Source organism: Chelonoidis abingdonii, chromosome 7, assembly GCF_003597395.2.
Source record: "Chelonoidis abingdonii isolate Lonesome George chromosome 7, CheloAbing_2.0, whole genome shotgun sequence".
NCBI classification, from domain to species: Eukaryota; Metazoa; Chordata; order Testudines; family Testudinidae; genus Chelonoidis; species Chelonoidis abingdonii.
Genome location: NC_133775.1, coordinates 66,924,724 through 66,941,305, shown reverse-complemented (window position 1 = coordinate 66,941,305; position 16,582 = coordinate 66,924,724). Strand labels below are relative to the sequence as shown.

Sequence of the window (16,582 nt, the reverse complement as noted above, 5' to 3'; positions counted from 1 at the left end):
TTAAATATTGGCGTTACATTAGCTAACTTCCAGTCATTGGGTACCGAAGCTGATTTAAAGGACAGGTTACAAACCTTAGTTAATAGTTCCTTTTGTAGCTCTTCAGAGTCTGCGTGGGTCTTAACTATCTTGAGTAGTTTTGTATCATCTGCGAATGTTGCCAGTTTTGTCTTGAAGGCCAAGACGATAAGTGTCCAAAAAAAAAGAATTAGATACATTCATGGAGGATAGGTCTGTCAATGGCTATTAGCCAGCATGGGCAGGGATGGTGTCCCAGAAGCTGGGACTGGGTGACAGCAGATGGATCAATTTTACCTGTTTTGTTTATTCCCTCAGGATACTGAGCTAGATGGTCCTTTGGTCTGACCCTGTATTGCTGTTCTTATGATCATTTTGGTCCCGTTTGCCCTTAAAAGTCTATTATTCATTTGTCATTATCTTCCTAGAAGTTAAAATACCATCTAAGGGAGGCAACTAACTCCAGGAATTACTGTGCCTCAGCTTTTAACCTGGCATGGTAGGTATAAATATTACATAAAAGTCAAGAATTATTCTAGTCTACAGGTTTCAGAGTAGCAGCCGTGTTAATCTCTAAGGTGCCACAAGCACTGCTGTTCTTTTTATAGATACAGACTAACAAATTTATTTGAGCATAAGCTTTCGTGGGCTACAGCCCACTTTATCGGATGCATAGAATGGAACATATAAGAATGTGTGTGTATACACACACACACACACACAGAAGATGCCATACCAGCTCTAAGAGGCTAATTAATTATGACTTGTTATCAGCAGGAAAAAAAACTTTTGTAAGTTTTGTAACCATCTTGATTATTACTACAAAAGTTTTTTTCTCCTGATGATAACAGGTCATCTTAGTTAATTAGCCTCTTAGAGCTGGTATGGCTTCTTCTTTGTATGTATATATATACACTCTTCTTATATGTTCCAGTCTATGCGTCCGATGAAGAGAGCTGTAGCCCATGAAAGCTTATGCTCAAATAAATCTGTTACTCTCTAAGGTGCCACAAGTACTCTAGCCTACAGCCATTCATTCTGGAAAACACTGCAAAGGGGGAGTTAACGGCAAGGCTTGCACAGTTGGACACCTGAGAACATATGACCACACAAATTCAGTGCAAAAGAGGATGTTATTTAACGGGGTAGTCACAGCACATACATCATACACACAATGCAATAACTACAGCGAGACGTGAACAAAATGCAAGGGACCCCCTTGGCCAACCACGGAATCACCCGACGTCATGTTTTGTGCCGAACTTACAGCATTTCTAGACCAGGCTTTGAGAGGCCATGACGTCAGCCCCACACAGGATGACCCTGCGCAAATGGGCAGTAAAGCCCAGGGAAGCAGCGGGAAGGCTCAGCGCTTTCTCCGGCGGGACGGGCGATGGGGGCAGGTCTGTCCGCCTCTGGCCCCTCCCGGCCCGAGCCCTGGCAGCCCGGCCTCCAGCGCGGGGGTCAGGTCTGCTCAGGGCGTGGGGCCTAGCCCATGTCCCCATCGGGTGGAGTAGGAGCAGGGCCCGGTGCGGGATGGGCAGCAGGGACGAGCTGCCTTGGGAAGCCGCACCTCCCCTGGCCCTAGGCTCGCCCTACTCCGCTCCTGAGCGGAGCACGACCCAGCACCCGCCCCGCCCGGACCTCCCAGCTTTGATCCCCTAGAGTCGCTCCCTCCGCGGCCACGGGCATCCCCTCCCCGAGCCGTTCCCACCGGAAGTGGATGGTGGCGGTCGGGTTGCGTTCGGCAGCGGACCGGAAGTAACCCGGCAGTTCCAGTGGCGTTGCCCGGATGCTGCGCTGGCTGTTTCCGGCCACCTCAGTAGTAGAGGCCAGTCGGAGGGTGGCGGGTGGTAGCTGGCAGGCAGGGCGCGCGCGGGGTCGAGCAGCAGCTCCCGGGTTGGAGCGGCGCAGACATGGTGCTGCTGACTATGATCGCGCGGGTGGCGGACGGGCTCCCCCTGGCCGCCTCCATGCAGGAGGATGAGCAGGTGAGAGACCGAGTCATCCCCCTCTCCCGGTCCCGAGACCCCCCCAGGCCCCACCCTCTCCCGGCCCAGAGCCCCCCAATTTACCCCCGCTCCGGAGACCCCCAATTCCCCCTTTCCCGGCCCAGATTCCCCCCGCTCCTGACGGGTCTCCCTTCTTGCGGCACAGAAGTCCCCCCCTCAAGCAACCCCTCCCGGCCCAGAGCCCCCGAGATCCTCCCCAAGATTTCTCCTTTCTCTGTTCAGAGGGCTCCCGTTCCCGAGCCAGAGCCCTTCCCCAGGCGCACACTCCCTCTTCGTCGCCCAGAGCCCCTCCTCTGACTCATATTCGTCCCAGGGGGGACACAGAGGCTTTGTGGAGGCTTACAAGGCAGACCCTAGGTGGGTTGGATTTGTGCCCTCAGAAGGCTGTGTTAGTGCTTGACTGTGCTGGCAAACGTGAGTTTCATGCAAGGTTGATGACATTGGCACTGTTCCTCTTGCACTGCAACCCCGTTGGCACCGAGAGAAAGTTGCCGCCCCCCCCCCCATGGCACCGAGAGAAAGACATGAAATAGAAATAGATGAACTAGTGTATTAATGAGCAATTAGTCCACTGACAACAGGGCGAAGTATAGCCTTGTAATTCTGGAACCTAACAGTACCTTTTTAATGTTAGTTGGAGCTCTTTTCCAATTCGGCAAGGCTGCTTCTGTTATAAGCAATTATAATACTCATTAACATCAAACCTACCCATAACCAGATTTACATTTTTGCCACCTTTTTACTGGTTGTTTACATTATACATTATTTAAATTAACACTTGCACCAGTGTTATTTTCAAACTGTTAATATAATCATTTTAATAAATGATATTTAAATTGTTAAATGTTTTATTAAAAATCCTGCTAAAACAGTTATAACCAAAACATAGCCACAACATAACTTTGGGTCACATCTTTGTTACCTTCAGTTTTTTTTATTTTACTATTTTCAATTTATTTTTAGCTTTTTTTTTTAAACTGCCAGTTTTAATTTATCATACCTGTCTACACTTAAGCTAACTTAATCCTAAACCTAATTTTGATTTAACCTATTTTATAGGCTATAGCAGACACAGCCTACATTAAAAATCTTTTCTGTTGAGTAGCAGTGCCACCTTCTCAAATGATACTATTTATGTGATAGAAGCATTCTTCCATCAACATAGTTGCATCTGTCCTGGGGGTTAGTTCAGCATAGTGATGTCAAGGGGGTGGTTTTTTCACACCCCTGCCTGATGTAGGTGTATAGACCAAGACTTATAGCTCTTGAAAAAAGTCGAAACTAGATTTGGCACCAAGATCTAGGGACCCTGCCTTCCCCCAGCATCTAGACTCCGAGAGAGAGAGAGACCGACCATGTGTCTCCCCAGTATCAGTGAAGTTCCTAGAGAGCCTTCCAGCACTGAGATCCCAAAGTAGATCAAAACCAAGACCCACCCATCAGTGAGATTCTCATATACGTGCACATTTTTTTGAGGGAGCAAGCTAATACTCCTGGAGAGAGAGATCCTGGCAGTATGTCTTCACTGCAGTGTAAGCCCAGGTTAGTAGACCTTAAGTTAGCAGACCCAGGATTTGTTAACTGAGGCTTGACCATCTATACTCAGTTGTAACCCCAGAAATTGTTGAACTTTGGGTCTCAGCTTGGGGCTCCAGCATCCATGCTACATTTTGCTGGTCTGAGTTCAACTACCCTTATCTCAGACTTCTTAGCACCCTCCCAAAGTGTGTGTCCACTCTACTCCTTTGTTCATGGTGCCATATGGGAAAACTTGACTGTCCAGAGGACAAAGAAAGCTGGCCTGTGGGATTGTAGGACATTTTTGGAAGAGCGTGAATCTAGCAGGGCTGTGTCTACACTGCAGAGTAATAGGGCTTGAACCCTGTGTTCCAGTTTGACTCAGATGTGGACCCTTCACCCGTGGGGTACTGGGACCCAAGGTCCAAGTCCTGAGTTACTACTATTTGTGTGTAGACAGATGGGAGTGGGATAGGCTAAAGCCTGAGTTCAAACCTGGAACTGACACTGCAGCGTAGACATACCCTGTGAATCATGAACTCTTCCCCTCTCCCTCAGGGCAGAGAGACTGAAGCACCTTTTCTGGACCAAGATCCTCCACAAGAGATGCTACAAAAAACCAAACTCCCTAAGGGACCTCCTAAATGGGGACTGAGAGATTCATCAGCGGTAGATTCCTGAGATTTACCAGCACCTACCACTTAGTTTGACTGTGTCCATTAACTTCAGATCCAATTCTGGTAAAACTGTTTGAGGTTAGCTGTGGATATCATGTTAGTTTCCTTGTGGGAAAGGGCCTGTCTATACCTTAAGAGGTTGTTGTATTGTTTGCAGTTCATTCTGCCATATGGTAGAACCATGCCTCATAGACTTTTTTCCCTTCTCAGTCAGGTCGGGACCTGCAGCAGTATCAGAGCCAAGCTAAACAGCTTTTTCGGAAGCTGAATGAACAGTCGCCTACCAGATGCACCCTAGAAGCAGGATCCATGGCTTTCCAGTAAGTATAACATGCTGTAGAGATTAAGGTGGAAAATGTAAGTATTCCAACCTACATCTGTAGAAGACTGAAAGGTACTTCCAGGAGACATTGGAGGTATACTAGAAACTGGGCCACCAGAGAAGAGTAAGAGTCATCCCACCAGCCCATGGGAAACCTGTGCTCAGAGAGAGTGTTATTTTTGATATCCTTTCAATCATTTAAAAATTTCGTTTCTTCTCTAGCATTGTTAGACTTCATGCATTCCTATCCAGTTCTTGTATTCTGCCACTCTCTTTTCTGTAGACTGCATATATTTGGTTCCTTTTAAGTTTTCTCTACAGGTTGTGCCTACTAATCATTCTAGCATCTGTTGTCCTTTGGATTCTCAGAGGTTTATCAATATATTTTTTTAATAGTGAGACATCCCATCTATACTTAGGTTAGCATTACCACAGTTGATTCTTCCTATACAAGATTCTCTTCTCTCTCCATTTCACTATGGCATATCTTTCATGTATCAGCCTTGCACTGTGAGCTCATCTAATTTGTTGTTTGTTATTTCCCTGAATCTCCTCAGCATTTCTGCTCTCCAGCAAGCATTGTCCATATTTTGTACACTTTGGTCTAGTATTATTATCCCGAAGTGTCTTAGCTGCATTTAGGTCATCTCTTTGAGTTCGGTGTGTCTCTCTAAAACCTTCCATAATGTTTGCACTTTGCTTTCATTGTAAACCTTTCTAAATTAGGGTCATCTGCAAATCTTACTGATGTACAACATAGTTCTAGCAGACTTGCTCAGGGTAAGCAGTGAGCTGGCAAAATCTGCAGGCAACACAACATCATGTAGGTTAAGACCTGAGAAGACTGATGTACTTCAGAAGGACCTAACCAAGCTAAGCAGCACAGTGTCAGTTGAAGTGAAATGTTGACACATTCAAAGCTATGCACATTGGAGGGAAAAATTTTAACTCTGGCACCTCCTAGGTTCTAAACTAAAAATTGAAAACATTTGACTTGCTACCTTTAGAGAGGAGATTAATAAGAGGGGACATAAAAGTATACAAAATGATGAAAGTTATAGAGACGGTAGAGACACCTCTAATCACTTTCTCTCATAACACAAAGACGAGGGAACAGCCAAGTAAATGAAAAGGTGGCAATGTCAAAACTGATATAGGAAATTATTTTCAATGCAATTAATTGCCACAGGATCTCATTGAGGGCAAGAAGGTAGCAAGATTTTAAAAAATTGTACAGGTAAAAATATCTAGAGTTAAAAACCCTTGTTTGGAAGCACCCTCATGGCACAAAGCCAGTCTCTAATAGTTGGGGCTTAGGAGGCAGTTTTCCTCAAGAGAGGTTTACTCATAATCACTTACTGCAGGTTTTTTCACTTTTCTCTAAAGCAGTCTGGTGCTGGCCATTGTTGGCAATAGGATGCTGGACTAGGTAGCCCACTGGTTTGATCCAGTCAGGCAATTCCTGTGTTGAGAATTTCTGTTCCCAAAGATGCTACTTGATACCTCTTTCCAGGTTGCAGTCAATCTGTAAGTCATTTGTTTCCATACCACAATATTATCCAAACATCATTCTGACTTCCACTGAGATGCCTGGGGAAGATTATATCTAAATCATAGTAAAGCTCTTGCTATGTAGTGTCCATGGCTCTCTCTGCTTACCAAACTTATAACTATATCAAAAAAGGCTATCCAGTTTTTTGGCTTTGATCTCATCAGAGCTGTTAAACTAAGAAAATTCAGCCAAGTGCTGTATTTCTCTGAGAGATCTTAGAGGGGCAGATGAGGGGTGTTGGAAGTGTTGTGGGTGAGTAGGTAGGGGAGGAGCACTTTGCCCTGTGAGTTACCATTGAAGCAGTTCTTCAGCCAGCTGTTAAGGCAGGGGTGGGCAAACTACAGCCCGCAGGCCAGATCTGGCCCCTCAGGGCTTTGGATCTGGCCCATGGGATTGCCCCCTGTAGCGCCGTGGGCCCCATGCTGCTCTGCAGGAGTGGGTGGCACCACGTCCCTGCAGTGCCCAAGTGGGGAGCTCCGTACATTGCCCTTGCCTCCAGGCACTGCCCCCTGCAGCTCCCATTGGCTGAGAATGGGGAACCGCGGCCAATGGGAGCTTCGGGGGAGGTAAGGACAGAGCACACGGAGCACTCCGCCCCACCCTCCCCCAGGGGCCGCAGCACTTCCTGGAGCGACCGGGCCGGGGACAGGGCAGGCCTGCAGGACAGGAGCCTGCCCTGCCCCCGGTGCATGCTGCTGCCACCCCGGAGCCGCTTTAGGTAAGCGGCGCCAGGCTGGAGCCCGAACCCCTCCTGCACCCCGCCCCTAACTCCCTGCCATAAGCCCCTGCCTGCACCTCACACCCCTCCTGCACCCTAACTCCCTGCCCTGAGCCCCCTCGTACACTCTGCACCCGTTCACCTCAACTCCCTGCCCTGAGTCCCCCGCTGCACCCTGCATCCCTGTGCACCTCAACTCCCTGCCCTGAGTCCCCTGCCACACCCCACACCCCTCCTGTACCCCAACCCCTGCCCTGAGCTCCCTCCCGTAGTCTGCACCCCTGCTCTGAGCCCCCTCCTGCATGCCGCACCCCTCCTACACCCCAACCCCCTTCCTTGAATCCCCCATATACCCCGCATGCTTCCTCTAACCCAATCCCTTGCCCTGAGCCCCCTCCCACACCTGCACTCCCTCCCACATCCTGCACTGCCTGCCCTGGCCCTGCGTACAATTTCCCCACTCCGATATGGCCCTCAGCCCAAACAATTTGCCCACCCCTGTGTTAAGGGGTGCAGAGTACTGTTGGTGCCATTTTTAGGATGAGACACAAAGTCACAGATTAAAACTAAAACTGATTTTTATTGTTCAACAAAAATTCTAATGAAACTTTTGATAATGCTGAATTAAAAAAAGATGTTAGAGATTTGGCCTAAAATAGTCCTCTTTAGAGGCTAGTGCATTAGCTTGGCTGAGAAAAAAAATGTTCTTCGTTAACTGAAGTTGTAACTGCTTGAAAATAACACAGTGCAGAGTAAAAAATGCCATGACAGCTCTTGTGGAGCAAAGTGGAATGTGCACATCTCCAAATGTGCTGAGGTGTTAATATGAATAGCCTTAAAACTGACAAAGTTTGAAGAAAATTTGGCTCTCATTGAGATCCAAAACCAAGTTTGAAGAATTTTCTTCGGCCATTTTAATGTTGGAGATTAAAGTAAAAAAGCCTTACAACCAACTCAGGCCTGGTATACACTATGTTACCGTTACCATGGCATGTGAGTATACACACTAATAGGTATGCAGGTGATGAGTGCCTATGCAGTCCTTTGGCTGATTAGTGTTGTAAGTCTTTAAATACACAGATTACTAGTTTCATTGAGAGCCAACCCATGGCCTTTGCCAGCTGGTGGCTCTTAAAGAAGTGGTTTTTTTCTTTCTTAAAATAAATATCAAATATTAAAATAAATATAAGAAATTAAATTCCAAAAGTATATTAATTAAGGTTGCACAGATAAACCTTCAGAAATCAAGAATGCAAAAAGTTAAAGGTGGCCAACTGTATCTCTTTTCCTTTACATATGTGCATTTCAAAAAGGTAATTACATGCTTTTATACTGTGTTTAAAATTTATGCCAAAGTGTTAATGCAGTGTTAAAGTTGAAAAATCAAGCCGTTTTGTGAGAAAATTTATATTACAGTTAATCTGGGTTGGCAATGCTGTGCGGCACTGGAAATCTATGTGCTTTCTCTACTGATATAGAAAACTTGGAATCTGAAACAGCTAATATCACAAAGGGAGTAAAAACAGCTCTGGGAAACATGGAAAGCAAGGCAAGAGAGCTCAGATCAAAACCGGCTGGCCTAAAGCATGATGGTGCAGTTGTGCATATGACAGGAGACTGTGTTAAGAGAAGATATTGTACTCTAGCTTGCTGTTATATGCCTCATAGGAGATTATCCCTATCTTAAAAAGTTTTTGTTTTAAAATATGTTTTCTCATTTTGCTCTTTAGATCCTGAAAGATTATGGATTGCTCAAGTGCTTGATAATGTTTTGAGGTAACTGTGAGTTATGCTGGGAGGGATCCAGTATGTGTGCTGAATTGCTAGTCATACCAGAACACTGAAGACAAGGATAAAAAATGATCGTTTGGCTAGCACTGTTTTGGAACATACTGTGGAAACTGGGTCATGGACTGATGGAGAACAAGTTAGGGGCTTTCTTAGGGAAATCAAAAAGCTAATTTGTGCGTCTATTCTATTCCATTGTGGACAGTGATGACTACACTCTTACTGTTCAAGGCGAACTCCATTGTCGTTTGAGGCTTTTTACTAAAGCTAGGAAGTACCATGTTGGGAGTGCAACAAAAACAGATAATCCTGGCCTCTCTGTCCAAAAATTAATTCTTGAATGTGGCAGATTTGAAGGATTTAAACATTTCTTGGTCTCTAGAGGCTAAGCTGAGGAAAAATCAGATCTGTATGCTTGAAGCTGCTGTTGAACATATGGCTACCAGGTTTACCAGGCTATTGTATGGTTTCAAAACTTTGATTCCACACAGCAGCCTAGTGATTGCATAATGGGCCAATTCTTTTTTCAGTGTACAAATTAACAGCATGCTAAATCACTACATATAGGTGTTAAGTAAAGAGAAAAAGAAAGGTGACTTACAAGTTACATTTAAAGCCAATAAATCCACAATAGTGCATATGCATGATGAAAATTTTGAACCCATAGGCAACCTGCCTTAGAGGTTATATTGTTATTGATGGGACTATGTCCTCATTGTCTTGTATCACTGTGGTGCTACAATACGAGTTTTCCACAATTATTTAAATTAAAACAAGCCCCCAAATGCACACGTGTGCTTTGTTGGATGCCATGACTTGGGCCATTCAGTTATATCTGCATCCAGTGTAGATGACTTTCAGCCCTCTCTGGTATGCTGTACTACTGGCTGGAAGAGGAACAAACATGGTAATAAACATAATCACAGTGAGCATTCAACAGCAGGCAGCACTAAGTAGTGGAGGGGTTAGAAAGTGCTATTTGGTATGTTCAGATCTAAATCTCAAAATCCAATGGATTTCATCCAATCAGATTTATTCTTGAATTAGAAATAAAATGTTATCTGTTCTGGCATGGGAACTCAAACTGACACTAATGTAAGGACAAAACTAAACTTGCAAGAACAAAAGATAGTTAGACACTAAAAAAGGGATGGGGGGAGGAGGATTAAACCCTGGGTCATTAGTCAAAAACAAAACAAGTGGAATGCAGCCAAGTGCCATTAAAAAGTTACACCAGCTAGTATATTTCATCTTAACCTACATGTGAATGAGGCCACAGCCTGAAAATTGACACAATCACACTTTCTTGTCAGATAACAAAACCTGAAGTCCCAGCGGCCTATGGACAAGCAGCGTTTTTGTTTCTCAGTTTGCCTCTGTCAGGCTTTGTGTATGGGAAATGGAGTCCCATGCCTAAGACTTACCCAGGGTGGATTTTGGGATGCCCCAACTAGTCTCCTAAGGCTGTGCAGGGCTGACCACCTATCTGATGATTGCCAGGGGATTGATGCAGTTCTGAATCTCTGTAGGAGATGCCACAATAATCTTCTCTCCCTATTTCTTCCCCCGCTCCCTTTTTCCTACTCACCTTCAGGAAAAGATGCATGCTCCTGTGCACTGTATAACATATCCTCTCCCCCATATATTATGGAGCTGCCCTACTGAGTCAGACCATGGTGCATCTTGGTCAGTATCCTGGCACCGACAGTGGTTCCTGGCTCCGACAGTGGTCTGTACCAAAGCTTGAGGAGGAGTATACAGAGCAGAGCAATTATGGAGTGATCCACCCCATCTTTCGCTCCTGGCTTTTTGTAGGCAGAGGTTAGGGTCGTCCTGTATATGCAGTTGCCTTCCTGACTGTTTTGGCTAATAGCCATTGATAGACTTATCCTTGATGGACCTACCCAGTTCTTTTTTTGAACCAAGTTATAGTTTTGGCCATCACAATACTCTGTGTCAGTGAGTTCCGCAGGTCAGTTGTGTGTCGTGTGAAGAACTTTCTCTTGTTTATATTAAACCTGCTCCTTGTTAATTTCATCACCTGAGCCTTGGTTTTTATATTATGGAAAAGGCTAAATAATACTTCTCTGCGCTCACTTTCTCCATGCTTTTCATTTTATAGACCTCTATGATATCCCCCCTGAGTCATCTCTTTTCTAATCTTTTTTAGTCTCTCCTCATACGGAAGCCATTCCCTACCCTTGGTCATCTTTGTTGCCCTTTTCTGTACCTTTTCCAGTTCCACTACATCCTTTTTGAGATAGGGAGACCAGAATTGGAGATAGTATTCAAGGTGTGGATTTAAATAGTGAGATTATGATAATATCTGACTTATTTTCTTTCCCTTTCCTAATAGTTCTTAACATACTGTTAAGCTTTTTTACCGCTGCTGTACGTTAAGCAGAAGTCCAGGGTGATGCCAAGATCCTCCTTGAGTGAGAACAGCTAATTTAGAGCCCAACATTTGGAATTATTTTTTCCAGTGCGCATTACTTTGTGTTTACCAATGTTGAATTTAATCTGCCATTTTGTTACCAGAAAGGGCATGGGAGTGTAGTGCCTGCTTCCTTCAGATGACAGAATGTCAACAGGAAGAGGTGAATGTCCCTTATTCTGCTAAGTCCAATGTCAGGACTTTTTAAAACAACAACCAAAAACACTAAGGAAATTCCCGGGCAAAACTTTGTTAAAATGAAGTTAAAAGCCTTTGGCAGGGATTGAACCCAGGATCTGAAGCCTCAATAACACTGTAGTTAGGGAAAAGAAAAGAGAAACTAAGGCATTCAGAAAGACTGAAAATGAAGCCTAACGTGTAAAACTGTGGAAATTCAGTCATAGTACTTTCAGTAGAGTAACTCTGTCCTAAGCAATGCACCGAAAACCTGAAACTTAGACTGCAATATCCATCCCAAACAAACAGTTCATCTTAGCAGGGGATGCTAGAGCTAGACTATAGTATGCTGATTTGTGCCAACTCAGCTGCCTTCGTGGCTATGAAGTCCAAATAAAAATGCTTTACAATGTCCTGGTAAGATGAACTTGCTGAAAGGAGTCATTCCCCACTCCTCATTAAGGGCTCCAACCTGCCAGGCATTGCATCCTCTCATGACCTTGCAGGGTCAGGCCCTAGGATTCTGCATTCCAGCCAATCATCCAATATGATGTCTCATATAAATTCTCCTAGGAGGGTGAGTAGATGGAGATTATGGTATTTGCAGAGGAGAAGAAAGACTTAGTGCAGTGACAAGGTATCCCAGTATTGGGGAGACATGTATGAAGCCTGCTGTGCGATACCTGGTATGCTTTTGTGTGTAGTATAATAATATACCCAAAGGCTGGAACACTCCACCATAGAGAATGAAATATGGGAAAGGGAAAAGTGGTGTCTTACAGGGGCAGAGTTAAAATTTGTCTGGTTTGTTCTTTTCCAGCTATGTTATTGAGAAAGGGGTGTGTTACCTGGTGTTGTGTGAGGCCACCTTCCCCAAGAAGCTGGCCTTTGCATATCTGGAGGATTTGCATTCCGAGTTTGATGAACAGCATGGAAAGAAGGTGCCGACAGTCTCCAGGCCTTATTCCTTCATTGAGTTCGGTGAGGTCCTTCCCCTTGAGACTAATTAATAAACATCTTGTTTGTTTGGCCACATTAGCCTCTCCCAGCTCAGGCCATGGAACTTACCACTGACAGTGGAGAAATCTGGTGCTCTCTATGAGCCAGGAATGCCAGGTATGTGAATGGAGAAATAGTAGGGAAAATGGAAAATTTCCTACAATCCAACTTTCTGCTTTTAAGTCTTGGCTTTTTCTTGTTAGCATTCGTGTGCACCTTGCTCACTCTCTCTGCAATGCTGTGCACTGGGTTAGCCCAGAAAAAGATAGACAGCACTGGATGCTCATGCTCCATTGGCAGCCATATTGTTACTCTAGGCAGCAGTTCTCCCGATTGTGTTAAAGGGTGGGAAGCAAATCAGCAAACTTCCTCTCACTTGAGGTCATATGGACAACGTAGGGACTTCCAAAACAGCCCTCAGCTGTACTTTTATGGCGGCATTGGAGAGGTGTGGGAAGTGGATGTGAAGCATGGTGGAGCCAACACTCATTAAGCATTGAGGAAACCTCTGAGCTGATTGGCTTCAGATGTACATGTCCTCTTTTGGGTGGCCTGTTCTTGTAAGTCCAAAGGGCACCCATCCTGTCAAGTGCTTTGTCTCTGGTGAAGGCACGCAGGATGCAGCGTGCTCTAAAACAAGTCATCAGTGCCCCTTGTGTCTGTTACGGGGAGGAAGGGGCTGTTAAATTGCCCTTGGGGTATGCTGTCATGAGGTTGGGTGGTTGGGATCTACTCGGAGCAGGGTAATAGGTGTGGTGGTGGGTGCTGTTTTGGAGGGAATGAGGTGGAGGCTGGCTCGAGGGATGTTCTCAGCATGACAGGCAGGAAGTGCTGGGAGGAAAAGTTTTCCATGTTGACAACCACCTTTTGTTCCAGACACTTACATTCAGAAAACCAAAAAACTCTACATTGACAGCCGGGCAAGAAGGAACTTAGGCTCCATCAATACAGAGTTACAGGATGTGCAGAGAATCATGGTGGCCAACATTGAAGAAGTCTTACAGCGAGGAGAGGCGCTCTCAGGTACATGGAGTTCAGTTTTTGAAACTCCTTCCTCTCTCTGAGGCTGGCAGGTGGGAGATGGCTGAGGGAAAGATTCTGAGACTGGGTGGCAAAGAGGGCCTCCTGAATCAAGATTGCCTTGTAGTGTGTATGTCTGGCTGAAAGTGCATTTTCATTTGTCTAATCTACATCATAAATAAGGCTAAGATTTAGTATGGGATATAAAAGTCATGGACAGGTCACAGGCAATAAATAAAAATTCGCGGCCCATGATTTTTACAAAAATACCCGACTAAACCTCTACTGCTGCTTCTGGCCCTGCTTGAGTGCTGGGGGTTGGCTGCCCCCTGGCTGCTGCTCCTAGGGACTGCTCACCGGATGGCCTGTGGGCACCCCTGGGGCCACTGCTCCAGCTGCCCCAGGACCGCTGCTTGGGTGCTCCCCGGAGCCAGCCACACTGGCCACTGTTCTAGCAGTCCTCAGAGCCAGCTGCCTGGGGCCTCCCGAGCAGCAGGCGGTGCGGCTGGCCCCAGGGACTGCCAGAGCAGCTGGCCCCAGTGGTCACTCCAGCAGCGGCAGGTGCAGCTGTCCGTGGGGTGGTCCTGAAGTCAGCCACACCAGCTGCTGCAGAAGGTGTGGAGATTGCAGAAACTCACGGAATCCGTGACCTCTGTGAAAGAATCACAGCCTTAATCATAAATCATCTGGCAATTTATAACCCTACTTTGGGAGGAGCCAAAGCCCCTTGTGGGTTTGGGGCTGTTCTTGTCCTGTGAAGATGAATGTTGGTGGCGTGTGTCAAGGACAGGAATGATGTGTGCTAGTGTTTTGAAGGTGCTGGTGAAGTTATTGTCCTCCCTTCTGTTTGGGGAGGTAAACTGTTTATATTGTGTTGTGTTGTGGCTTGGCTAACAAGCGTAATGTAGGAATCCTTCAGAACACGAGGAATGGAGGATGCACAGTAAATCAGATAAAGCTCCAATAGAGCTGCTGCAATTATTTATGAACACAATACGGTGGGAGTGTCGTGTTACTGTTAATCCTGCAATTAATCTGCTTCCACTTTCTCTTCCTTAACAGCTTTGGATTCCAAGGCCAACAACTTGTCCAGTTTGTCCAAGAAGTACCGTCAGGATGCAAAGTACCTTAACATGCGTTCCACCTATGCCAAACTGGCAGCTGTAGCTGTGTTTTTTATCATGTTAATAGTCTATGTGAGGTTCTGGTGGCTGTGAGATGTTGGCAGTCACTGGAGAGGGAGAGCCTCTAGCATGGCAGGTGTATCTGTGCAGCACACTTTGTTCATGAGGATGTGCATTAGAATCCACACAGGACTGTCACCTTTAAGGGTGTGTCCTGAAAATGATACCTGAGTACTACGCTGCTTAGTGAATCTTAATCATAGGTATAAAGTCTTCTTGGTGGACTAGAGGCTTTTCCTATGAGGCACTAAACACTAGGAACTCTGTAGATTGTGGCCTCCCAGTGTACTAAACTCGTTAACAGTGCTGTTTGATGTGTCTTGGAGCAGTTAATCAGTGAAGTTTATCCTAATCAGGCAGTACTGGCAATAGTCACTTCTTCCTCCTTTTAAAAAGTAGCTCTAGTGAGAAATGGACTCTAATGAACATTCCTTGTGTCAGCAATGTTTGCTTGTCTAGGATCTGGGTCTGCATTTGCTTTTTTTAAAACAAGACTCCCTTGTTTGAAGGCTGATTCTGCACTGTACATATTGTAATGGCTTTCACCCTTGTCAAACTAGCTATTGTTGGGTTTTCATTGTCTGACATCTTTGCTTGTTAAATTTTCAGTTGCTTTAGGAATAAATGGATATTAAATTATGCCTTAAAATTACATTATATTTAGTCTTAGGAGAGACAGTGAAAGGCGACTATCACTGACTCCTACAAAATTAAACTACTCATTTGTAAATCTCACTTTCCTGGCAGTTGTGTATAAGCGCTTGTTTTAATGTGACTCAGAACAGTCTGTAGGTGTAATTAAAAAGGAACTGGCCCAGGCACAATGCAAACAATTTCATCTCTCTTTTCCTGCCATCTGTCTATCTCCAGAGTCATTGCATTATTTCTTTCTCCTCTGTAAACATTTTTTATTCCTCAAACAAGTGTATCACTACCGCTAGCATTCCAGCACTTGCAAACTACCCTACAGAAACAGCCCAGTGTGTGTGATGGAAAAAAAGTAGAACATTTCTTTAAAGAAACATTTCCATTTCAAGTTTCTGTGAGTTTGGTGATAGAGAATAGTACAGAGTTTTAAAAACTGTGATCCCTTGTTAATGTCCTGTTCTCCCTATGAGCAACCTCTCTCCACTTCTTTTGGCAAGATCTAACTGTAGCTGAAGATCAGTTCATATTGTGGGGCTACAGCATTTAATTTCTTAACTTGTTTCTCACTAAACAATGTAAATAGTTCCATCATGATGTGATTTTTTTTTTTTTTTTTTTTTTTTAAATTCTTGTTTTTAGGTCCAAGTGCTAGAAACTTTGTCTTGCCTGTTAGACTTTAGTCTTTTTAATCAATGCTCTGTACAGGCATCCCACACCTTTTCCACAATAAGGTGTCTGTTTTTCTGTCATTATCTAGCAAGTGAACACTCTCATAGAACAGACAGAACAGAAGGAAAAATTCAAAGTTCCTCAGCACCTTCAGAAAACACTTAATTTGCTGCAACTCTGAAAGTGTAAGCTGTAACCAAGATGGTCTCCTGCAGTAAGGTAGGGCATAGGAGCAAAAAGAAGCCTGAGTGACTCCCCTCTCTTCCTCCTGCAGGCAGGCAAATAGGCAGCTAAAATTTGTCTGCCGATCTACTTGCAAACCTGATCTGTCAGTTAGTCTCATCTTCTGATTTTTGCATGATGTTTCCATTTGTTTATTTATAGAGAGCTGTACTTTTAAATTCTTAAGTTGTGTCCCTGACAGATGAATGTACAAGTGATGTAGGTCTGTGTGTAACTTAGGTACTGAAAAGTAAGCAGACACCACATCTAGATTCTGTAATGACCTGTAGGGAGTAAAAAACTCTTGCAGTGAATGGCAGCTCAGTGAGCAGTTGCCTGCGTCTGCCCCAGTGTCACAGTGAAATAAACACTTGCAAAAGTTCATTTTCTTTAGTGTGGAGTTTCCTCTCTATATGTACAGTGTTTTCATAAAACACCCTCTCCTTCCTTCTCATGGTCCAATTTGTTCTGGGGTAGAACTGGGCAAAGGCCACTTGGTAAATGCTGTATTAATGGAGTAGGCTTATGCCTAGAGTGGAACATCCTGGGCTCAATTTTTTGCCTGTAGGTTGGGTCGAGTTTGGCAAATGCCATTGTCCTTTTCTAGCCCCTAGCGGGAAAGCA

The 16,582-nt window shown here is 44.8% G+C and overlaps 1 protein-coding gene across 2 annotated transcripts; it reads left to right on the top strand.

Moving 5' to 3' along the window:
* The first annotated feature begins 1,810 nt into the window (after positions 1-1,810).
* SEC22B (SEC22 homolog B, vesicle trafficking protein) lies at positions 1,811-16,342 on the top strand. 2 transcript variants are annotated; one of them, XM_032778318.2, is made up of 5 exons: positions 1,811-2,009; positions 4,436-4,545; positions 12,256-12,332; positions 13,092-13,238; positions 14,298-16,342. In XM_032778318.2, the coding sequence occupies exons 1-5, from the start codon at positions 1,935-1,937 to the stop codon at positions 14,450-14,452; spliced, it is 564 nt and encodes a 187-aa protein (XP_032634209.1). In that variant the 5' UTR covers positions 1,811-1,934; the 3' UTR covers positions 14,453-16,342. The 2 variants fall into 2 exon arrangements, with proteins under 2 accessions (XP_032634209.1, XP_032634208.1); XM_032778317.2 differs by lacking the exon at positions 12,256-12,332 and adding an exon at positions 12,037-12,197 and having other exon boundaries at positions 1,816-2,009.
* Positions 16,343-16,582: the final 240 nt, after the last annotated feature.

Coding starts and splice junctions, on each gene's coding strand:
- SEC22B (XM_032778317.2), top strand. CDS start 1,935: ATGGTGCTGCTGACTATGATCGCGCGGGTGGCGGACGGGCTCCCCCTG. Junction 4,546..12,036: donor GCAGGATCCATGGCTTTCCA/GTAAGTATAACA, acceptor GTTCTTTTCCAG/CTATGTTATTGAGAAAGGGG. Junction 13,239..14,297: donor GCGAGGAGAGGCGCTCTCAG/GTACATGGAGTT, acceptor CTTCCTTAACAG/CTTTGGATTCCAAGGCCAAC.